The sequence below is a fragment of the Eschscholzia californica genome, unplaced genomic scaffold, assembly GCF_041429995.1.
Source record: "Eschscholzia californica isolate CP2 unplaced genomic scaffold, dmEscCali1.0.p SCAF_1, whole genome shotgun sequence".
In the NCBI taxonomy this organism is placed as follows: Eukaryota; Viridiplantae; Streptophyta; class Magnoliopsida; order Ranunculales; family Papaveraceae; genus Eschscholzia; species Eschscholzia californica.
In genome coordinates, this window is record NW_028238198.1 from 82,076,580 (window position 1) to 82,101,409 (window position 24,830).

The 24,830-nt window shown below is 36.2% G+C and overlaps 4 protein-coding genes across 6 annotated transcripts; all 4 read right to left on the reverse strand.

The window, feature by feature from the left end:
* Positions 1 to 1,192: 1,192 nt before the first annotated feature.
* On the reverse strand, positions 1,193 to 7,406 carry LOC147569940 (tRNA (guanine-N-7) methyltransferase). Its single transcript, XM_086656437.1, has 8 exons — positions 6,669 to 7,406; positions 6,511 to 6,586; positions 2,992 to 3,071; positions 2,769 to 2,818; positions 2,595 to 2,679; positions 2,415 to 2,513; positions 1,692 to 1,920; positions 1,193 to 1,511 (listed from the first exon to the last, which is right to left on the reverse strand). The coding sequence occupies exons 1-7, from the start codon at positions 6,990 to 6,992 to the stop codon at positions 1,702 to 1,704; spliced, it is 933 nt and encodes a 310-aa protein (XP_086512563.1). The 5' UTR covers positions 6,993 to 7,406; the 3' UTR covers positions 1,193 to 1,511; positions 1,692 to 1,701.
* A 750-nt stretch (positions 7,407 to 8,156) lies between these two features.
* Positions 8,157 to 11,328, reverse strand: LOC147569941 (F-box family protein). Of its 3 annotated transcripts, none has more exons than XM_086656439.1 (9): positions 11,156 to 11,328; positions 10,895 to 11,074; positions 10,701 to 10,774; positions 10,326 to 10,401; positions 9,873 to 9,983; positions 9,350 to 9,524; positions 8,890 to 9,041; positions 8,505 to 8,562; positions 8,157 to 8,406 (listed from the first exon to the last, which is right to left on the reverse strand). In XM_086656439.1, exons 1-9 carry the CDS (start codon positions 11,234 to 11,236, stop codon positions 8,336 to 8,338), a joined length of 978 nt encoding a protein of 325 aa, XP_086512565.1. In that variant the 5' UTR covers positions 11,237 to 11,328; the 3' UTR covers positions 8,157 to 8,335. The 3 variants fall into 3 exon arrangements, with proteins under 3 accessions (XP_086512565.1, XP_086512564.1, XP_086512566.1); XM_086656438.1 differs by having other exon boundaries at positions 8,505 to 8,568; XM_086656440.1 differs by having other exon boundaries at positions 8,505 to 8,568; positions 11,168 to 11,324.
* A 1,623-nt stretch (positions 11,329 to 12,951) lies between these two features.
* On the reverse strand, positions 12,952 to 15,840 carry LOC147569942 (protein TRI1-like). Its single transcript, XM_086656442.1, has 3 exons — positions 15,773 to 15,840; positions 14,464 to 14,802; positions 12,952 to 13,317 (listed from the first exon to the last, which is right to left on the reverse strand). The coding sequence occupies exons 2-3, from the start codon at positions 14,695 to 14,697 to the stop codon at positions 13,192 to 13,194; spliced, it is 360 nt and encodes a 119-aa protein (XP_086512568.1). The 5' UTR covers positions 14,698 to 14,802; positions 15,773 to 15,840; the 3' UTR covers positions 12,952 to 13,191.
* A 7,268-nt stretch (positions 15,841 to 23,108) lies between these two features.
* Positions 23,109 to 24,076, reverse strand: LOC147569943 (protein FEZ-like). Its single transcript, XM_086663595.1, has 3 exons — positions 23,926 to 24,076; positions 23,544 to 23,809; positions 23,109 to 23,417 (listed from the first exon to the last, which is right to left on the reverse strand). Exons 1-3 carry the CDS (start codon positions 24,074 to 24,076, stop codon positions 23,109 to 23,111), a joined length of 726 nt encoding a protein of 241 aa, XP_086519721.1.
* Positions 24,077 to 24,830: the final 754 nt, after the last annotated feature.

Consider the following 24,830-nt stretch of genomic DNA (forward strand, 5'->3'; position numbering starts at 1 on the left):
AGTTGACAACTCTCATTTAATTGAGAAATTGACATATTTAAAGTTAGTGTTGTTAACGTACTTGTTCCAATAGTGATATCCATAACGAAAGACAGTCCATTGTTTCACATAAAAGTAGAAGGCAAAATTCGATATTTTTTTTTGTAATTTTTTGTAAAATAATCGAGAGTCCGAAAACGTGTTAGACAATTTAATAGGTTCAAATGATAAGTTAGTAGCATCTTTAGGGGCAAACAGAAATAAGCCGTATCTAGATTCTCCAATACAAACAAGTTTCTTATATTGACATTAAAATGGGAGGATGGGTGGGGTTGGTAGACAAAAAAACAAAAAATTTGGAGTTACCTCCATTGCAATAAACTTGGCTCCCCATTTGTGACTTTTGTGTTAATTAAAGTTTAAAAATACTCACTAATCCATTATGATGATTTTCTTTTGTTTTTATTAATCACGAGTAAAACCAAAACGCATATAAATTTGTAACTTGGGTATATTTTGAACCAAATTTTTCCGTAGAAATTAAGAAGTAAAACAATGGATATAATGTATCATTGTTCTTTGCCCTCATGTAATTGTATTTTCAAATGCTAAGTACGTCTGATTCTTTTCATTTTAGGTTTAAATAAGAGGGAGTAAAGTCAAAGAGGTTAACAAAAGAAGGGAATATATCTCAGAGTCTATATCTAACGTACAATTTGAATCCTAATATAGTGGAGACAAGAAGGTTCTTAACTTTTGACTACAAAACAAAGATTATCCATTAACCCCCCCACACTAATTTATCGTATCCATTTTGAAGGAATATTTCTAATAATAAAGTTTATTATTTCGAAAAAGACTGATTTAGTTTTGTTATCACGTGTATACTTAGTTTTGTTGCTCATTCCAATCAATTTTTGTTAGCTCAGGTAATATTATTTTTGTTATCTTTGTATAAATTTGTTTTTTATTTAAACCCATCTTGTAAAAGAACACAAAAAAGCACATTTTCAGAAATATCTAAGTTTTAAAGCAAGTTGAACTAAGTCGAAAATCTACTTCTCAAGCAAGATATCTAAAAAGAAAAATGCAAAGAATTTTATGACAATTTTAACTAGTTTTTTGTCCGATTCATAAGTTCTAAATGCAAGTTGCCAAGTTCAACACTACCATTATTTATCCGTCAAAAATATATATATTTGTACGCACGATGTTATGGGGTCTGGAAATGAACACTCTCTTACATGTTAAAAATGTCATTAAGAATACCACTCATCAATACAAAATTAACCTAAACTTTGAAATTTTTCTTTTATCAAAGAGTTTTCCTTTTTGGTGTTCAATCCTTACTAATCCCATCAATGAGATAAATAAACTTCAATCTATTAAGTGCCCTAATCTTAAGCTAACTAGATGGGTATTGAGGCAAGTCTAAGGGACTTAAGAACCTATTGAGGCAAAAGGACCTGAAAAGAAAAATATATAAGAAAACAAAACAAGGAAGAAAAAATGGAATCCTGCAACCTTCTGTCCTGCAGAAGCCAGAAAGGGCACATACACCAATTAAAGGAAGCAAGTAGGTGAGAAAATAGCAAAGCAACAACACAAGTATCACAAATTTAATCGATTAAGATGTCGAAACTAATTGTAGTATAAATTCGAAACGATTGAAAATATACGAAGATAATGTACAAAAGTGATACCTCATCGGCTCATCTTATCTTATCTCTTTTGGTACATCCTTCTATATATTTTGGCTCCCTCAAATTCTGCATGTATCTCTCTTTCTGTTCTTATCCCCATTGGATTTCTCAAGAGCCATCCCTCATTGTCACTAGTGATTGTTTCCACAGAATCAATGTGTTGGAGCACATCTGATCGAGCATCGAACTGGTTCCTCATGTCCATAGCCACGTCATGGACGTCTGACTGAATAAAAACCTATTTCACAATTGACATCAACATTATAAATCTATAGTTGCACTAGAAGGTATGTCTTTTCAAGCCTTCGACAGATAAGTAATACATTTGAAAGTTGAACCAGAACAACCGCTTTTTTCTCCAATCCTCCTACGCGAATCAAAACCAAAACAAAATCGTAATCAAACCTAAGTGGTGTTTTTTCTTTCTTTTGATTGTCCAAATCTGACTTGTTTCCATCAAGGACATGATAGCCTTTTAACGTTATTTTAGACAATAGATCCAAAATCAGCCAGAGTCAGATAAAATAACAAACATTTTGAAATCTGACTCAAGTCAGATTTTGTATCTGAATTTCAAGAAAAACAAACACCAACGTTACGGCAATTTTAGTTCCGAAGTGAAGAGAGTAGACTGGCAAAATTGATAATTTATCAATCTTTATTAGTTTAACTGACAAAATAAACTATAGACGAGGTCATAGATCCGTACATTACGCAAGTAAAGGAGTTTACCTGTCCGCCGGGTCTCAAATTATTCAATACAGAATCCACTAAATGCGTTTGTACGACTCTTCTTTTGTGATGTCTTTTCTTGAAATGTGGATCAGGACACTGCAGAGAAGATAATCAAAATTTAGGAGAAGAAATCAATTCAAAACTACTTAACTTGAAGACTGGAGTTAAAGCGCGAACCAGGATAGAAACGAAAGTCAAAGGTCCAGGGTAACTGGACACGAGTTGTTCAAAGGAAACTGTGGCATTTGCAAACACGAAATGTCTGCATTTAAAACAATAGATTTCTTCGAGTTAGCAAATTTGTTGGTATGAGTTTTTTTGCATTAAGTATGACAAGTAACAGAAGATTACATATTAGGAAGATCGAGTTCTTTCACCCAGAATTGGGCTCGTTCAACCAACTGCATAAGTTAAGAAAGCATATCAATAAGCCAACATAAATGATATAAATCATATGATTTTCGAGAAGGCCCATCAGCCATCAGGAACCAGGGTGAGACAACAAGAACACGTCTGAGTTTCGCAATCACAAATTCAGTCCGAAGTATTCATGACAATAAGAAAAAAAACGTACTTTATGGCGTATTTCCAATCCTAAATAGTTTTTTGTTTGAGGGGATCTCTTTGCAAGCCAAATGAGGAACCTGCCACTACCTGCAAAGTGGAGACTGGCTCTCATTAGTAGGACTCGTACTCGAGATCTTTCTACGTAGATAAAAGTAGATCCAATTCATGAAAATAAGCAGCTAGCATTAGAAAATAATGTCGCAAAAAAAAAACTGATCTCGTATCAACTAGAAACTTTACTGACACCCAATCTGTAGCCTAAGGTTGGAAAGGCATGGAAATATGCTACTAAAGCTCTATTCCTTGGGATATACTCCTTAGGTTTTGTTCAACGAGGCTGCCAAATTATTTCCCTATTTGAATGGGTTGCCCCTGTTATACTAGAATTTTAATGCAGTAAGGATAGTAAGAAAGTAGGAATAGTGCTTTGGCAAACACAGGAGGTGGAAGCTTTAGAATGTCAGGCTAAAGCTTCTATGGCCTACTTTCCTTCTAAAAACAAAATTAAAGATGATATAGAACCTGTGAGAATAGTCCTCCATAAACAAAGGATACTCTCGTAATCAAGATTAATATCTAGGGTCTCTCCACTCATTGTCAATTGGCTTTGAGTAATATATTCACAAAGTTCATATGGTAGGGCTATCCTCACATGTGATAGGCGTAGTGGCTAAACGTGTTCCACGTCCCCAAACAAAAAACACGGGTTAGGCTCAAATGTGGCACATGTGAGGAGTTGTGTAAGAATTGTCTGACATGGACCGAGGAAAATCTCATATCATGAGCTTCTCCATTCATTGCCAATTGTTAGAATCAACTAAGCAAGAGAGACATTTTAATAATAGGAAACAGATTCGGAGGCCAATTTCCTATTGATCCTGATTAAAGACAATATCACTATTTCTTCTTTTAACATTGGACTCCCTGTGGAAACCCTGTATAAACTATGTGCAAAACTTACATACTATTTTCGAACTTTTGCAAAACTTACTAGTGCAAACCTGACATAAAGAGCCAAATCTTTTGCTTTTAAGAGATTATCCTTCCACAATGAAACATACTTAACATAGTAAATATACAATTATTAGATTAGGATGAAGATTCACAGAAAATTAACAAGAATGGAAAGTGGCCATTTTGATGGGAAGGGGTACATAACATGGGTTTAGAGAGGTGACAGATTGCTTGCATGGGAACAAGAGAAGAGATATATGATTATGAGGTAAACTGGTGACCTAAGGGCTAAAGAGACAAGACATCCCCAAAGCATAAATAGGCGAACTAAAAACATGAAAACGCATAAAATTCACTATCTACTAACTAACAATAGACTATAATTAGTACGCCACGAAATTTATTTGTTTGAACAATTGTAAGGTAATATCATCTTACAATTGTTTTTTAATGTATATTTTTTTTCTTAAGTGAAAGTTTGAACTTTTTAATGAGAGCACTAAGAGTCTAAGATAGCTACATCAATATTGCTAGTCTTGTGAAGCCCACTTTGGTTGGGTGGTGACATATTTGTCTCTTTCCCACCGGGTGTTGGGCACAAAATTATTTTTTGAAAAGAAAATTCGTAGAAAACCGTATTTGAGATTTCTTGAGTTAGAAAATTGTTAGAAGGTCTGGAGGAAGTTGAAGTGTTGAACTGTGGTCCTCTTCATTTTCACCAGAAGTTGTATATGAGTATAGTTTAGTTTACCGTTCCACTCAGTATCATGTAAATTTGCCGAATATACACTGTCGTGGTTACACTCTAATCATATTGCACTACTTTGTGTCTAGTATAGTTGAGTATGACAAACTATGCTCGACGAAAGGTACTTAGCCTCACCATCTGTTGACGAGGATACACGAATTTTGGAAGTAATTTCTCATTAAGAAATGAAATTGTATTTTTAGAATCGAATGTACAATTATTCCACTTTATTATACTTCAGTTTCATAGGGTAACTTAAAATGTTTTATATCAGGTTACTCAACATTATACACTATCAATGAAGCACATACTAAGGGGTCACACAAAATTTATTGTATCTCTTTCATGGAGCCAACACAACTGTAAAGTCCTAACTTGCGGATCGCGGGAAACTATAAGACAGTGAGATATCAAATCCGGCGAATGCCTTTATGTGTACGAAAAGTCTGAGGTGCGTTTTGTTTCATGTGTATGGCATCATGATCGAAATGAGATATTCTCTATAAATGTAGACGAGAACATTTCAAGGTGGGATCGTAATGGAACTATAATAAAGTGTTAGAAAGAAGTCATCTTGCATTTATCTTTGACTACTTTTTCAATTTGACCGTCCATATTTAGACATAATATTGTATTGTCCTTGCATGTGATAACTTTACCATGACTGGTGATAGCTTAAGTTCTTCGGACTCTTAACTTCTTTCCAATACTTTATTTCAGTTTCATTGATATCTTACCCTCAAATGCTCTCGTCTGCATTGATTAAGAATATCTCCTTTCCATCACGATGTCAAAGCGTAACCCAAATTTTCCGTACATATAAAGGCATTCGCCAGAGTTAACATCCCCCCGTCTTATATTTTCCTACGATCCAGTGAGGACTTAAGAGTTGTGTTGACTCCATAAAAGAGATATAATAGCTTTCTTGTGACCCCTTAGCACGTGCTTTAATGATAATGTATCATGTTGAGGAACCTGATATAAAGCATTTTAAGTCACCCAAAATCTAAGCACAATAAAGAGAAAAAATTATATATTGGATAGTAAAAATCCAGTTTAATTTCTTAATGAGAAATTACCTCTCAAATTCTTATATCCCTGTCAACAGATGACGAGGCTAAGTATATTCCGTCTAGTGAAAACTGCACAATCCACAATCGTGATTCAGTTCAGTACCTACGCAAACAGCATAGGTCAATATTCGCAGGCATTAATAAATTACAAATATTGAAACATAATTTGCCAAACTCAACTATACTAAACATAAAGTAGTGCAATATGATTACCGTGTATCTACAGTTGTGTATATTTGCCAAAATTCACATGATACTAAGTGGAACCATAAACTAAATATTATAATAGTCATATACATATACAACTTCAGGTGAAGGTGAACAAGAGCACAATTCAACTTCCTCCCGACCTCGTAATAGTTCCCCTTTACATCAATGACCACTTTCAATTCTGTCTAATTTTCAGAGAATCTTCATCCTCATCTAACAATTGTGTATTTACTATGTTAAGTATGTGCAAAACTTACATACTATTTTCAAACTTTTGCAAAACTTACTAGTGAAAACTTGTGCAAAAGAGCCAAAACCCAAAAAAAGTTGATAGATCATATTTGACTAAAAGGAAAAAAACTTAGTCTGAAGTGATAAATCCCTATCTTCCTTCTCAATCAGACTAAAAAAAATATAAATCACCAAGTTGTCCCTAAGACCCTAACCATTTACAAACATTACGAAATCTACCCATATGCATCATTTTCACGAACACATAGAGTGCGTATAGGAATACAAGATGGGTTAAGAGATACTTTACCGCTTCCAATATCAACCATGAGTGGAAGTGTTGAATCACGAAAGACTTTATTCCAGTCAGGTACCTCCGCAGGAACCTACCTTACCCATCATTAGAAAAATTCAAGCTTTTTAAAAATAACAGAAACAATCAACTTGCTAACAGAGTAGCTTGCTTACCGTGAAGGAAGTACTAAGAGGGTTGACATGTTGCCGGATTCGGACATGACCCACTTCCCCAATTTTGTCCTTGAGCTGAAGATCAGCGTATTCCATGGCGACAAGGTCAGGACTTCTTATTTGAGGTTGAGATTGACAAGGAGAAGGTGAAGAAGAGAAGCAGCAGTAGGCATTATTATTATGATGTTTAGTGAAGGGGAAGAAGAAGCGACGGGAGAAGGAAGAAGATATAGCAGCAGCAGCAGCAGCAGCAGCAGCAGTGGCATAGGCATGGTTCATGGGTTGCCCTCCAACCCCAAACATCTTAGCAGAAAATGCTGACATTGTCCTCGAGCATGCTGATTGGCACTTTAGTAGTAATTGGTGATGGTGACTCTTGAAACTTATTCCATTGAATTATCTACCCACATTTAGATTAAGTTTCGTTATGTATTTTGGAAGTGTAATTAGTTGCTCCTCTGAGTCTCTGACCATACAATCCTCTGACATGATGAGGTTTTGTGATCGGCCACGTGTTGAATTCACGGACAACCTGCTAACTGAACTCTCACGTGAAAAGTTTGTATGTCAAACGTGGTGTTGTGTCTGCTCCTGCAAATTGCTTCTCATGTGACAAGTTTTTGATGTCCAACTTTTGTAAATGCAGAATTTTCTTTACATTTTATTCGGATATACCCAAAACGAAATGCTCCCAATAAACACAAGCCAAACACATAAGAAATGCACCCCGAATCAACCTTCGATTCACGGCCCCACAAATCGGTTATGTAAACAAGTCGTGAAGAGCAAACACAAGCATGGAATAATTAGAAGGATCAAAAGTATGAAGCCTCACAAGTTAGGAGGTTATGTAAACAAGTTATGATGTACAAAACAAACATGGATGAATCAGAAGGATCAAAAGTATGCAGCCTCACAGGTTAGGTTATGTAAACAAGTCATGAACGACAAAAGGACACCGATAAATCAAAAAGATCAAAGCACGAAACCCCACAACAAACAAGTCATGAAGGACAAAACTGACATGGATTAATCAGAAGGATCAAAAGCATGAAGCCTCGCAAATTGGTTATGTAAACAAGTCATGAAAATCAAAACGAACATGGATTAATCAGAATTATCAAAAGTATGAAACCCCACAAATTGGTTATGTAAACAAATCATGAAGAGCAAAACCGAAATAGATTAATCAAAAGGAAGAAGCCCCACAAAGCTTCATCAGAAGGTTCAAAAGTAAGTACCTTTTGATGGGGTATTTTTTCGCACTAGTCACCAAATTGTAAAGATATTCCAACTCTCAATTAGCTGGAGTAACAAACGAGAGTATCTGAGTTTCATTTGCAGATTTTTTAATCATGTCTGAGTCTGACTCAGAAGAAACAGATGGCTGAGATGTATCAACTGTCATAATATTTTTAAAGCTTACAAGTCATCAAAACCAAAAACCCATCTCAGCTTCTTCAAGGGTACTCCAAGATATGTCATACATAAACAAAAACAAATAAATATTATTACAACTACTTTTCAAGGGCTAGAAAATACAAGCAAGCCTGTCCCACTTCATTCTTTTTATTCATAAATACTACAGATGTTGTTCTTCAAACCCCTCATTTTCTATTCTTCAACAAGTACCAGTAACAACATAAGAATGCGATCGTCAGATTGCATCAGCAGAACCTCAACGTATCTTCCAGCTCCTTCTCGTCCACACAGTTATAGCCCAGGAGATAAGCTCGAGCTGTTCATAACCACAAAACACAAAGTTGAATACGTAGCACGATAAAAGGATTTTGCAAGTTCTGCAACTACTGACTATAGCAAATTAAGATTCTTTACCAAATCGGCCAGATCCCATGAATGGCTCTGCTTCATCTTGTGCACCACCTTGTTGTTCCTGAAACTTTTGGAGTGAAGGGTTAGGCCTAAATGATTGTTTTTATTTGCTTACTTTATTTGACTAGTAACTAAGGTTTGACCTTGGGTAGATACGATGTTTTCGTTTTATAATTCAAATTACGTTTAAGTTTTAGGAGATAAAGAGTCAAGTAAATGTCTCATAGGAGGTAGAGTCCTAAAAGGAGAAGAAAGATACCTTTCAAGGGAGAAAAAAAATCTAAAAATGAATCTATCGAGTAACATAGAGAAGCAAAGTTCCAATATTGAAAATCAAGAGCTAAACCAAGTAGAAATAGATTAGATGAAGAAGGGTTTTTTTACTCACAGTATCATCAGCATCAGCATCATCAGCATCAGCATCATCAGCATCCATTTCTGAAGGTGAGAGCAATCGATCAAAACAGTGCCCAGAAATTGTACAAACCAGAGTTCCACTGGAAGCATCCAAAACAACTTCTCTGCATGTGTCATCACATACTGCAGGAAATAAACAGCAACCAACAACTGAATATTAGCTCCATGAAAAGAACATCTATCATATAAAGCACTGCCATATTTTCACAAATCTGACTTCCTCAAAACACTAAGTTTGCTTCATGAGTCATGACGAAACACTATAGACCTTAAATATCAGTTCACAACCATCTAAGTGATGTGGATCAGATAACTAATGGGCGTGTCCTTAAGAGATACCCAATTAACACCTCCTCAACAATCACATTATTTTGTGTTAATATATATATATATATATACATCAATATGCTAGGGAGATTAGAAAATCATACAGTGAACACGTCCAGTCTTCTCGCAAAGAAAAAGGTCTCCAATTTGGCAGTAGGAGCATGTGACCCCGGAACAAGCATGGTCAGCAACCACCTCATCAGACAAACCTCTACTGCTTCTCCACATAGATACCTGATCAGCAACTGTCTTGTCGAGAATTATATGGTCATCATTCACCTACACATGTAAAATGCGATAACTAAGAATCACCTCTAGCACTACAGGTGAGCATGGATGCCAAGACAGGAAGTAGCCAGATTCCCTTGACAAGCTTCAACCTGGGGCATGGGGTGCAAGGTTAAGTTGCTTGTATAAACTGCAAATAAAATGCAACACCCTAATCCTTAAACATCTCATCTGCAATCTTTATTTTGTTATCAGAATCAAGAGACCAAGGAAAAAATTACAGTCATTACTTTTGGACTTACTTCATTGCTCCATCCTCCCTCAATGATTTTATTACAAATTCAAAATATCATATGCATAGCAATTAGAAAATAAAAAATATTGCGAGCAGGTTCTTACTTGTGAAAGAAGAGGTGCCTGGCTCCTTTTTGCTGCCTGCATTTGTATATAATACTCTTTGAACTCAGAGGAAGTGTTTTTAACAAATACAGCCATGTCCTCTTTATCACGCTGCAGAACAAATTATTGTCAGTATGAATTGTAACATGATATTTAACCTTGAAATGAAGCACAAAGTATGTCAGCAAGGAAAGGCTGTGTTGACTGATCAATTCTGCGAAACATTAACATCGGAAAAGAGTGATGTGAATGGGAAGTTTCTTGATTGTTACTAGTTATATGGGTCTCGTAGTCTTTATGGAAGTTCTAGAATTGACAATTTGGTGCATTCCCTAAGGGCGAGATATATAAAAATACAGAGACGGATTCCTTGCTTGACAAAATTGCTCGAGTTTAAATGGAGTGATCAGACTAAGGCATGATTGTAATGATGATTAGAAATACAAAAAGTACCTGGATATAAAGTTTTTTCCAGGCAGATTGACGTAACTTCTTGGAAGGAGATAACATACCCCATCTCATACAGTACCTACAAAATTTACATTTAAGAGTTTTACATTAAGAAATCCGACATTGATCAGAGTCAAGCAATTCATTTGAAGCATTTAGCCAAATTAGAATGAGATAACCAATGAAAAATTCGATTTTGAAATCCAGATATTGAAATTTCATATTAGATACAGAATGGGTGACAAATTCTTTAAGCTTTTATTATCAATCAAAGATAAAAATAACGAAATGTGTGATCTTGTTCTAATCCTAAATAAAAACTGAAACTTGGAGTAAGTGATGAATGAATGGTATACAAAACTGAAAATTGTTACTTACAATCGGTGCCAAAGGGATTCATCAGAAGCGGCATAATTTAGAAATGTACAGACTCCGGAGCAAGAAATAAGATCCTGCCCAAATTGAAACGATAACGAAAATGAGACGATCAGATCAGAAAGTAAGAGAATTAAGAAATTTAGGGTTAAGAGGGGAAAGACACGAAGCGTGTAACCCACAAAACAAAAACAAACCTCGGAAGAAAGGTATTTGAGGATATGAGGAAAAAGCTCTAGAGGGATATTTTTGAAAACCCCAGTATCGATCTGCCTTGGAAATTTGGTTCCTTTTCGACTGGTTTCAACCTTTTCTACTTGCAAAGGTTGAGAATTATTGTTAGAATCAGTGCGCAATCTCTTCGATTCGGGCTCATCCTGAAAAAACAATCCCTAATCAGAATTGAAAAAGGCCGAAGAAACCAGTACCTAAGAATCAATAGAGAGAGAGAGAAGAACCTGATCGGAGACCTCACAGAAAACCTCAGATTCGAGAAAGTTAACCAAGGATTCATCTGCTTCGTCGTCTGAAACCGTCATTTTTGGCCGGAAAGAACAACCGTAACCCTAAACCCCTAAAATTCAGAAGAAAAAGATAAGAGGATTGGAAGGATTCTTGCGTGCGTTGGCAGGACGCAGGAAGCAAGGGAAGGAAGGATGGGGAGTGTTAAAAACGCCGTCTATAAGTGTTAAAGGCGCCTCCGTCAAGGCAAATGTGTGGCAGAGTTCGTGAGTGAAGGGGGCGCCTACGTAAAAGCAGCCTTATGTGGCTTTTCCACAACCCATGGATCTTTTAATTACTTCAATCTCGAGGTTACTAATCATCCATCTTTGTTAGTCCAACTCAAGCTCAACATCTTATTATTCATTAACCTACATGTCTATACATATGGATAATTCCATTCACACATCACTGACAGCCGCACCCCAATATATTTGAAAATAACGTTGAATTTTACTAATCATGAGAAACGCAAAACAGTACAAACGACCTCAATCAGTGCAACGGAACGTGTTTGTTTGTCTATTTCTTAACTCGAAATGAGATCAGATTTGAAGTACACAGTTTCGTTTTGTTTTGGCCTAGTAAAAAAGGTCCCATAATGCCTTTTTTATTCTCGTGCATGTGGGAGGCGAGTTAGTGTCTCGCATGTGTGTGGGAGTGGGAAAGAACACTTGGAGAGAGGCGGGTTAGTGTCTCGCATGTGTGTGGGAAGGGGGAAGAACACTTGGAGGGAGGCGGGTTAGTTTCCCGCATGTGTGGGAGGGGGGAAGAACACTTAGAGAGCGCAATATAATGGAGGGTTGGAGTCTGGGTTGGAGTCTCGCGTACAATGGAGGTTTGGAGTCTCGCGTACGAGTGAGGGGAGGAACACTTGAAGAGCACAATATAACAGAGATGTATGCTGCTTATGGAAAGGATGAATTAGCAGAGATGTATGCTGCTTATGGGAAGGATGAATTAGCCGCGTTATCATAAGAGTGCTAGTCTGGTCTGATATTTGTAAATAGTCCGATGGATTGAGGGATGTGGCTCTGTCGGTAATCCGTCCGCTTAATCGTTGAACAGTCGGAAACAGAGGTCGTCCACCCGTCTTTTATCATTTACCTAGTTTGTCTATCAACATCAAAAACCTTCTATTTGGTTAGCTCTTGCCCTTTCGAGTGCCCTTTCGAGTGTATTCAGAGCTCACCTGTCGCAGCTGCAATTCCTCCAGGTTTGAAAAAATGTAGAATAGTCCCACCACTGTCATAGTAATGTACTGAATTACTTTCTGGAGGGGCAGAATAACTGTTCAGGAACTATAAAATAAAACCTTAACTGACTTCACGTTCAGAGCAGATAAAATCTAGAATAGCTCATGCGCTGACCATCTTCCAAGGGACATTGTACTGTTTCTCAGTATGTCTGCATATAAAGAGAACTCAACTCCAAACAAACAAATGAAACAAGCTCAAGAGAAAATGAAAAGAATCAAAGGTAAACATAAGAAATGCTAGTTACAAGCATTCATAGTATGACAACCAAGAAATTAACCTAAAGTTGTTCTGAGGCATCGCTTAGTGAGCACCTTTGATCATGGGAAAGGCATCCCAGATGCCCCAAGCCGATAAGACTTCGACCTCATACCTAGGGTGCTCAAGTGTGTGCCTAGCCGACACCTTCAACTACATAGATTATCTACTACAGGGTTCGTGTTGACAAGTTCTTAACACAAAGGTGATCAAAAGCATCATATATGTTCATGTCATAGTGGACGGTAAAACCAAAATGCATTCCATGATCATTTAACATTGTCAACAAAATTACCAAGGAGATGGTAAATGAAAAACTAATCATAGGCAAAAGGAGTCAATCTATTAACCTAACCACTTTGTACAAGTCTAAAACATATTGTAAATTCACCCAACTCCAACCTTGCACAAGTAAGTTTTCAAATAGAAAAGATTTAGTAACTATTGGAAGACTCGTAACCATCACAGGAGCCTGCTTGTTAAGTGCTCTTCACAAAATGGCGAGAAAGCAATCTCGCAATCTCCAAGAACCCAACTTTGTCTTTCCCTTCGAAAATGCTTTTCAGCTTCTCATCACAAAATATCTCCCTCTTATCTGCAGGATTCTGGAAATAACAAAAGCATAATGTCAGCAGGACATCTTTATATTAAACTTTACAGCTTTAGTTACATGATACCAGTGAACACATTTAGATGAAACAGAACCTCACAATTCATATTCAATTTTAGAAGTAGTGCTGAAAAAACAAAATGGAAACTAAGAACCTGTGGAGATCATATTCTGCATAATACCATCTAATGAAATCTAAACAATCTTGCTTGCAAGGTATCTGTAGTCCTCGGAGGGAAAATGAATCTAAACAATCTTGCTTGTAAGGTATCTGAAATCTAAACAATCTTGCTTGCAGAGAAGAAAGGAACAACTAAAAGAAAAAGTGAAAAACAAAGTCCTCGGAGAGAAAATGAATCCACACTCGGATGGGGCATTCACAATCTACTATCTCGTGAGCGGAAGCAAAATCATAAATCAAATACAGTATTACTATTACAACACGGAGAAATACTAAAGCGTGTTGACTGAAATTTCTAAAAGTGCAAAACATTTTGAACTGCACATAATTTATATCTTCATCCTTCCAGTTTCGCAGCTAATAAAATATATAGTACCATATACATGTTTAGAGACGAGAATACGAGAACTAGTAATATCTATCCAGCCCAATATGAGACAATCTCAATCAAGATCAAAAAGAAGAAGAGAGAAACAGCATTTCTGCAACCAGCCACTCTAGAGATCAGTAATAGAAGTTCACTTTGGTTGGTCTAAAATGATCTAATAGAGCCCCTTATATTCTTTCTTATTTTCATAAGAAATTTAAAATAAGAAAGGATCATAGAACTGAAGAACCAACCCAGCAAAGATTTCTTGACATGGGTATTGAAGAACTATACAGGAAAATGGTGTCTCCATTACATAATAAGAATCAGAGAAGTTAGGGTTAACCATTTACAAGAAGAAAACTCTTTTAGCCATGGAAATCATTTTCAATAATAAGCACATCAGGTATCCAAAATTTGTGCATGCAAATCGAAATAGAACATTAAGAACTTCAGTAAATAAGTTGAATCATCCATTTTTAACAACAAACTTAAATGAGCTTATACTACACAATGAAGATCATGAATCAGAGTAAAATGACGAAACCCTAACTAGAAATGAAAGAAATGAGATAGAGAAAAGAGAAAAGTACCTGAAGATTGTTAGCCTTGATGTATTCCCAAATCTTCTTGACAGCATCGGTGCGAGATGCCTCTGGGATACCAAGGAACTTACGCAAAGCAGGAGAAATGGGAGTAACCTTAAGAATACCAGTAGGACGAGAGGGAGGTTTGATACCACCAGCAGCAGCAGGAGTGGGTGTCTTGGTGGAGGTGGCCTTGGCGGCGGCCATGAGAGCTCTGCAACCACTGAAAACCCTAGACATGACTCTTTCTCTCTCTCTCTCTCTCTAAACTTTCTTCTTCTTTGGTGTTGTGGTGTTTACTTGGTAGAGGCAAGGTTTTGTAGTCAAAAGGGTTTTTCTCTTCCCCTTTTATTGGCGATTGGTAAAGGGAGCTGGAAGTTGTTGTTGGGGAGCTATTATGGTTGGGGAGCTATAAAGATTAGTAAGGGGAGATAAGACTTTTGGATTATTATTTTAAAGACCTTTAATGTTACAGATTTTAAATGTGAAACTCATAATCTGAAGGACTCAAGTGTAATATAGTCAAATATCTCAGAAATAACAAAAAGAAAAACGCTTTCTTCCTCTTTTACTCGTTCTCTCTTCTGAATTCGAATCTCCTAAATATCCCTCTTGCAATCTTTTTCCTTCATCAACTACAAATTTACGACGACTTCTACCCAAGTATTTTCCCCAATGAAGAAGACATCAACCAAAATCGAGAAACTATTTTACTTTTTTCTAAATAGAGAAATTTCACAAATAGATAAACTATTTGATTTTTTCCCCTGACCTGGGGGGAAATTTTACAAAAATTTCCCTAGGGAAATTGTTGAACGAACAGAAATAGTTTGCCTCTTTTTGGGCAAATTTTTAAAGTTGAAAGAAAAAAGAGAAATAAAAGTTAACCGGAAATATTTGTCTTGCGAATTCCTTACATCTTGAGAGAGATCTTCATCTATACTAACACTGTTTGATTGGGTTGGTGGTTGTTGGTTCGATTGAAAAATATATTTTTCCTCCATTAAAGAAGCAACATCATAAATATCTTGCGATATTAGTAATGGTTGTTTTGTAATTTGATTGTGGAGAAGAAAAGAGAGGTATTGTTGTTGAAATATTTAGGGTTTAAGAAAAAATAGGAAAGAAAAGAAAAATTACTATTACAATTTTTTAATTATAACTATTTTTTTTAATCCCTCTCTATTTCATTATTTAATTTCAAATCTGGAAAAATAGCTCCTAATACTAAATTGGTATGGGGAGCTGTAGTACAAAAAACTGGTTTTGTACTACAGCTCCCCAACAACAATTTCCAGCTCCCCTTACCAATCACCCTTTTATTCTTTTGGGGTTTTCTCTCCCCTTCTCTCTTTCTCTCTCCCACTTGTTTGTCCTCGTGTGGGTGGCACACTTGACTTTCTAAATAGTCATTAACTGCATATTATGGAAGAAAAAATACAAAATGTTCTAAAATTTGATTCGACATAATTTATACTTTGAGTTGGATTCTAACTCTAACCTAAATAAAAAAAACCATCTCATTGGCTTGGTTTTTGATATATTTAAATTCTTTTTGTTGAGAATAATCACATGCAATGAATATTATTTTGGGTTAATTCCGTTTTGGCCCCCGATTTGTGACCAATTCGCCGTTTTGGCCCCTATAAGTGTCCGACTGTTCGTTTTGGCCCCAACATATTTTTGTAAGCTTCTCCATTATACCCTTATGGCAATTCTGTAAATTAAATGTATTTTCTTTCTCTTTGTCCACCTCACTAAGCAATTGCCACGTCATATTCGTCCACATAAGGTCGCCGGAAAATGTCGTCGGCGACATCAATTCCGGTGACCACCATTTTTTTTTCAACTTCTTCTTCTCCAACCATCTCCTTCCTTCTTCTTCTCTCTCTCTCTCTCTCTCCTTCCTCTTCTCTCTCTCTCTCTCCTTCTTCTTCTCTCTCTCTCCCCCCTCTTCTCTCTCTCTAAAATAATTAGGTTTCCGGCGAAGGGTTGGAGAAGAGGGGGGAGAGAGAGAGAGAGAAGAAGAAGGAGAGAGAGAGAGAGAGAGAAGAGGAAGGAGAGAGAGAGAGAGAGAAGAAGAAGAAGGAAGGAGATGGTTGGAGAAGAAGAAGTTGAAAAAAAAAATGGTGGTCGCCGGAATTGATGTCGCCGGCGACATTTTCCGGCAACCTTATGTGGACGAATATGACGTGGCAATTGCTTAGTGAGGTGGACAAAGAGAAAGAAAATACATTTAATTTACAAAATTGCCATAAGGGCAGAATGGAGAAGCTTACAAAAATATGTTGGGGCCAAATAGGAAATTGGGGCCAAAACGAACTGCCAGACACTTATAGGGGCCAAAACGGCGAGTTGGTCACAAATCGAAGGCCAAAACGGAATTATGATATATACATATTATGTAATGAATAAACTTCAACAAGAAAAATGTAATCAATATAACGACTTCATAGTCTTTTAAAAAAAATCAAAAAATCAAAAGACTTGTCATTTTGAAGAAATAAAAACTTTAAGAAGCTTCAAAATTTAAAAGAATGACAGCTTTTATTAAAATCTTTCGAGGCAACAATCAGACACAACTTCTTCTTTGTTCTCTCCGCTTCCGACCACCAACCCCAACCACCACCTCCAACCATCAACACAACCATCATAAATCTCTCTAAGCTTCTTATCTCTCTCCCTCTCTCTAAAACTCTCTGACTCTTTTTTTTTTTTTTTTTTTTTTCTATTTTCACTTTTCGAGTAGAAGCCTCATATGAGTGTTGTTTTTTTATTTGAAAGGGACGTGTTGTTTAGGTACGCAAATTCTTCAAAAGTACAAAAACCAACTAAAAACTTAGGTTATGTTTGTCGAGCGGGGATGGAATGTGATTCCTGGAAATTACATTCCTGTAACGCGATTCTTGGGAATCAGATCATTCAGTTTGATATTTGGTTTGACCAGGAATAGGAATTCGATTCCTCATAGATTCCTAACTTGGTGTTTAGTTCGTATAGGAATCGGAATATAAATTTTTGTAAAAGTCATATTATATCCTTAAACTACATAAATAAAACGTCAACTTTGTTATATATTTTAATCAATATTATCTATTCAAATTTGTAAATATATGAAATAGTAACGTGATACACCCATTTAATTAGTATTAAAAAATTTATTTAAAATAAATAAAGGTTTGGGCTAAATTTTTTTCGTCTTAACCATTATGAAATCGATTGGAATGAAAAAAGAAGAAGAGAAAAAAAAAAATCTAGATAGAGGTACGTTCGAGCGAGAGAAGGAGTTGCTATGATGATGGCTAACCATAAGTTACCCATTTTGAGGGAATCCCCTGCATTCTCGCGAACCAAACAATAATCAGGACTGTGATTCCCAGGAATAACATTCCATCCACACGCACTTCCATCACGACAAACATGGCCTTAGGACTTTCAACAAAAATAAAAACTTAACCATAATGGTAACTTATTAAAATCAAAGAAATTACAGGTAAATACAAAATAATAAATTAGTTAATGGCCCCACAAGAAGATCCACATGACAAAAAAAAAAAAAAAGTAACAAAGAAAAAAAAATGATACTTATGTGTTATCTTTTTAAATTACAAGAATAATACTCCATAATTGTTATTATTAAAGAAAAGAATGAATAAATGCATAATATGAGAAAGCTTAACTCTTCATGCTCATTGATGGCAATTACGAGCTCCTTTAACTTCATAGTGATCTTCACCACCATTTTATGAGCTTGGATCGACCACCATTACCTTTTTCCTCCGAGGTTCTACCATTACTGCTAAGAAGATTAATATAATCATATCCTCTCTGAAGCGACTGAATACTAAGAACGTTATCAATACTACTATGACGATATTCATACAATGTGGGTGCCGTAAGTTTTGATGACCGACGAGCAAAATTCATATTCCATACGACAGTATTATTAGTTTGGGTCGTTGAGTGGGGTGGGCATCTGCAAGTTTGTCGTCTGCTAGGGATGGAAGTACATCGAGAATCAGGACTACATGGAGGGTGTCCTCTCTCAACTAGTGACTGAGTATTAAGAACAATATTGTCGTTATAATATTTAATCCCATATTGTTTAGTGTTAAACCATTCTTGATTTTCTACTTTTAATGGCCTTCCTGCATCAATTAGTTGCACCCAAGTAGGTTTAGTACTGCACATTATGATCATCAAGACCATTATCAATACATTATTGATTAAACCCATGTTGTCAAAATGAAGTAATATCACAATTAAACTGCAAGGAGCTTGGTTTATTTACTCGCTTTCGAACTTCTGTTTTTTTTTTTGTAATTTTTGAGAGAGAGATAGAGAAAGAGAGGATTGAAAATGAATGATATGAAATGGTTATGTTATATGTTGTAGATATAAATAAATGGGTGTGAAAATGGAGGCTTTATATAGATCAGTTGGTTTTTTATATTGTTATGTTCTTGGCCATGGGTAAGTTACTAGACCAAAGCTAGGGTTAGTTTGAATATACTAACTCAGTCACAGTCGGGGTTTGAACTTTGAACTTCCAATATACATGTCTCACTATCAAAGTTGAATGAGTAACTCCTACGTTTATAAAAATTAGGCCAGCGCTTTGGGGAAAGCAAAATAGTTTCCGGGGTGTGAAGACTTGGTCAATTTTGTTTGACAATTTTGTTTTGTAAGTTGTTAGAGGGAAAAATAAAAAAACCCCCACCTCACCTCTCTCTCTCTCCACCTCATCTTCTCTCTCCACCTCATCTTCTCTCTCTCTCTCTTCTCCGATTAGGTCGCCGGCCGGAAAAAATTTCGACCGGCAACCATGAAAAAAAAAAAATTCACTCACTCTCTCTCTCTAGAAACTCCGGCGAAGGGGTTTCCCTTCGCGGAGTTCCAGTCTGTTCTTCAACAGACCAGTTCCGCTCTGTTCTTCAACAGACCGGAACTCCGCAAAGGGAAACCCCTTCGCCGGAGTTTCTAGAGAGAGAGTGACCGAAATTTTTTTTTTTCATGGTCGCCGGCCGGCGACCTAATCGGAGAAGAGAGAAAGAGAAGATGAGGTGGAGAGAGAGAGAGGTGAGGTGAGGTGGAGAGTTTTTTATTTTGAACCATATTCTCCATAAAATATGTTTCCCCGGAAACTTTTCAAAATTTTGCATATTCCGTTTAAAATTTTACACCCCGAAAATTATTTAGCTTTCCCCAAAGCGCTGGTCTAAAAATTATATAGCCCAAGACCATGGCTCGCTCACAATCCTGCATGGTCCACCCAGAGGCCAGAGGGGCCAACAACTCATCTAACCAACCTTTCTTTTATTTATATTCAAGTTCGATAAATCCTAATATTTCCACATACATGTGATTGGACCTCCGAATTCTGGAGTGAGTGTCCAACCGTAACACCAAGAGGTGGTGGACAACGTGTTCTCTCTCTAATGTGCTTCGAAAATCTGAGTCGATTGTCACCCACATCAGGTAGAATGAATGAGTATATTAAAAGATGTAATTAGGTACATACACAATAAGCAACCATTGAAATTAAATAACACTTCATTAAGTAATCCTGAATACCATAATATAAACATTCATAAGCACATAAGCAGCTATAAAATTACATGAACCGCATTAATATAGGAATTTCTCAACTTCATGCAAGGAAATATATGCCAAGCTAGCTCATTGCAGTATCCTAAACCCTTATTCGCGTTATCGGGGTCGAACAATGAATTTGTCTTGGGTTAATTCCAATTTGTCGCCCAATTTGTGTCCAACTGCAAAGTTTGGGCTCCCAATTTCTGAAAAATGGAAATTTGGCCCTCATTTTGTCCAACGTTTCAAAATGGCCTCCATAATCAAATGAATAAAATAACTTACTAATAGTCTAATAGAAGGAAGAACTTTGAATAGATGAATCTCTTCTCCCTTAACTCATCGAGGAATCATAACCACCTCGGAGCACAACCATTCCCTCTTTACCAACTCCGGACGAGAGCTAGATCATTATGAAATACCACTCAAAGATAATGATATATATATATTATCATTCAGAAAGTACATTACATTCATCTTCATCGGAAGATCTCGGAGTCCTCGGACGGTCTTTAAGCATCCTTCATCGACCGAAGAAAGCTTTATAGGCACCAATGCACCATGGTTTTCATAACCTTTAAGATGGTGTTGTTTGACTTGGATTTCTCTCTCAAATTGGTTTGGATTTTCGGTGACTCTAGTACTTGTATATAAAGAAAAGCTGGAAACAAATATTAGGATGATAAAACATTCATGCCCAACCCAGGGGATTGTTGTTCAACGATAGCTATCAACCAAGGTGGGTTCTTTCCGTTATCTGAATCTGATTCTGTCTCGCCTGAATCTAAAGTGTCTGAATAAGATTGACGCGAAATCAATCATTATGTAAGATAAAACATTCATGCCCAACCAAGATATATAAGACTTCAAGCGTCTCCAACAGAACAGAAATTTAGGGCGAAAGAAAGATATGCTCGAAACTAAGTACATTGAACTGTTATGGTGATGTTAGTGCCTGTTAAACAACAAAAACTATTCAGAAAACAGAAACAAAACAACATAAACTGAAACCTAAGGAACTGCTAGCAGACCGTTATCATATTCCATGGACATCCAAGATGATTCGACCCGTAACAAGTGCAACTTCTCAACAAATGGCTCAAGAATTTCTGCCTCCTTCATTGGTGCAAAAGCCATGGAAATGCTAAGCTCTTGGACAACCTCTGCATACTTCCTGCATTAAGGGCAAGCTTATGAATATGACACTTTCGTTTTCACCGAATTTAGGAGTTACATTATCAAGGAGTGAAAATATGTACGTGATATAGAACAAAAGCATATCCATGATCTCTCCTTAATGACTAATTATGTGATTGCAGGCTTGCAGCATCAACCATCATGCTTTATGTGCAAATAGTGAATCCACAAAGTATTAACACCACACTGTTATTTGTGATACAAATTTCTTAAGCCTTCATGATACAATTAATAAGGGTGAAAGAGGTATTCAAGTCAAATATTCCTACCCAAGAAGTTCAAAGGAAATATTCTCATATATATCTCCAAGATATGAATATATTAGAATTAAGATTATTTCTATATCTACGTTATTTGTTTCCATCCATTGTAATTCTCTTCTATTATAAATAAATATGGAGGTATATGGTTTTCTTAATCCAAAACCTAAATCTTTCACGGTATCTGAGCCTAGAAAACTCAAATGAGTATAGTTTCGATCATATTTTGCTTCCGCTTAACCGGCGGCGGTAGCCGCTTCAATGACTATCGTCCGCCGGAATCATTAAATTTTTTTTATTAGTTTCAATTAAATTAGGTCAATATCTTTTTTTTTTAGTATTCTCATTATATTTGATTCAACAAATCGTAGTTTGGATGATAATTATATGGGAGTAGTTGCTAGTAAATAGATCATAATCAATCTAAGGAAAGATATTCATGATGATCTTCACAGTGTTACTTGGTTCATGTTAATGGTTTATTATTCAAGTTAGTTATGTGTTGGTGGAAATCGGTACCATAAAAGAATCGTAAAAAGGGGCAGTTTTGGCAGGAGCAGTTATTTTGTTTCTTCCCAGTTGAGAAATCTTCCGGACGTCGATTATTACCTCAGTTTTTAGGCTGATTATTTTTTGCCATGAACCTCTGGATCCGTTGTGATTATGTTCACTAAGTGCAATCTTGTTGCCATGGGCCTCTGAACCTACAGTGGTTATGATCACTAAGTGCAACCTTTTAATTAAATGACCTCTAAATCCATTGTGATTATGTCATGTTTGCTCGTTACCACTGTCCTAAGTTACTTGGTTATTTGTGTTATCTACACCAAACAAAAGCTTCTTAACAACCAATCCATTACAATGAAGTATATGTCGAAGAATCGTATCATGAAGTTTCTTCCCATGAAGTTATTTACCAAATTGAACTTTTGGTTTGATCCTCCGTTCAATTTGAGGGACGGTTATAAGGGTGAAAGAGGTATTCAAGTCAAATATTCCTACCCAAGAAGTTCAAAGGAAATATTCTCATATATATCTCCAAGATATGAATATATTAGAATTAAGATTATTTCTATATCTACGTTATTTGTTTCCATCCATTGTAATTCTCTTCTATTATAAATAAATATGGAGGTATATGGTTTTCCTAATCCAAAACCTAAATCTTTCAACAATAACCTGAAAGAGCTTGAAACTCATGCCACAAACAACTCCAATCGCTTAACCAGTACCTCAATTGAGACCAAAATTAGAGTACAATGATAACAATATTGAATTAATTGTTCTCAATGGGTTGTCCAGACAACAATTTAAAACCTATTTATCATCTTTACAGTCAGATAACACCTATCCACATTCTTCCTGTAGCAGAGTTTTTTTTGTTTATTACTATAAGAAAGCACTGAACCCAGGTAACTTTAGGGCTGCCTACATACCAATGAGGGGTCGGACTAAACCGACTTCAACTGGATCAAGTGCAATGTAGTTCTCCTATATACATTAACTACTTCAAACCCTACTTACTATATCAGTCTTTTGTTAATCAAGTTTTACATAATAATTCTTCTATTGACTACCAAATCAAAAGGACTAATTTTATATCTAGACTTGATTTAGAAATTCGTCCAGCTCCTCCCACAAATCAGGTTCCATGTCCATCCACGTATCAGCATCATTTGCTTCTGCTTCTTCCTTAGACATATCACCATCGATTGTTTCTTTCTCCATTATTAATGCAGGTTCATCGATAATTTGATCAAGCTCTGTAAAGGAAGTACTTTCTTGATGGTTTATCAGTATTGTTTCATTTGTGTACGGTAAAGCTTCATTGATGTTGACCTCAAGCTTCATTGAGGTCTTTGATGAATTATGGTTGTTATGGTGAATTCTGCATACAACCCATTCATCGAACTGCAATATATATTAAAAAACCAAAGTTAATCAATCAATAAGTTAATTAATTAAAATACAAGTAAAAGTAAAACAAATGGAAAAAATACATTATGAAGATGTCACTAGTTATTTTTAGGTACGTACCTTGGAGGTGGTGGTAGTTAATATATATTCATGCATGATAAAATTTGTTTTAGTAGATTCCATGGAGTTTCCTTTGAAGTAAACCAATGTGTTCTTTTTTCCGATTTCCCTTTTAGATTCTCTACTTTTGATAGGCTGACTTGTTGTTGTTGCTCTCCAAAACCCGCCCGGGGTGCAACGGCTAGGCCGGGTTGCGTTTTCAGAGATAGGGGTTCTTTTAGTGAAAAGAAACCAATTTCCGTTCTCTTCGGATGCCTTGTAACAATCTACAACATATAATTAATCGTAAGAACAACAATCAGTAATGCATATATATCTAGTATTACATAAACATGAAATCAAGAAAGGTAAATTTATACAAAGTGAAGTAAAGAGTAATTACCAGAGAGAAGATCGGCATGAATATCGTATAGCCTAATTGTCTTGATGTTGGAACAAAGAGGTTTACCATTAAGTTCGCCTTCGAGCATCGAAAGCAATTCTTCGTCGGTGGGTTTGAACTTAAACCCAGGAATTAAATATAATGAATCCATTTGAGTGAAGAATTGATAGAAGAGAGAGTTTATGGGAAGGGATTGTATGAAAGAAAAGAGTAATGAAGTTAATGAGAGAGAACGAAGTATGAGAATGGTATGGTATGCAAGAAAAAGAGAGAGAGAGAGAGAGAGAGAATGGTCTGAAATTTGTTGGAATGAAAGAAGACTAAATATTCCACTTGAATTATGGCAATTGCCCTTATAATGAGGGTGCTTCTAAAGGCACCGGGCCAAAAGGCTGTTAGCATCCAATTCTATTAGCACCATGCTCAACTGCTCTTTTCTCTGTTAGCACCGTCCAACTATGTAGGCACCGGTCAAAGTGGAGTTAACTCTAACCCCTCCATCCATCTCTTCCAAAATCTGGAAATTGGGAATTCTAAACTTTCTCTCTCTAAACTTTCAAAACCTAATTTCCACTTCACGGAATCTTTCCTTTCTTGGATTTCACAGAACAAGAAGAGATACATGTTGCAAATCACTAAAGTGAGCTTCATACTTCTTTAGTTAACTGAAGTGAGGAAGTATTGATTGCACTAATTGTACCTATTACCACTTCGAAGCCTATAGTTTACATCCATTATGGCATGATAAGTTGGTATTGGCTGAAACAAATCATAGTGTGAACTGTGAAGTAGGTTTTAGTTTCTTATCTCTTCTTTCTTTTCACTTGTACTGCCAGGAAAGGAAATTGAAAAGAAGTTGGAATGAAGTGGGAAGAAGAGGAAGTGTTACCAGTGACAGAAGAGAT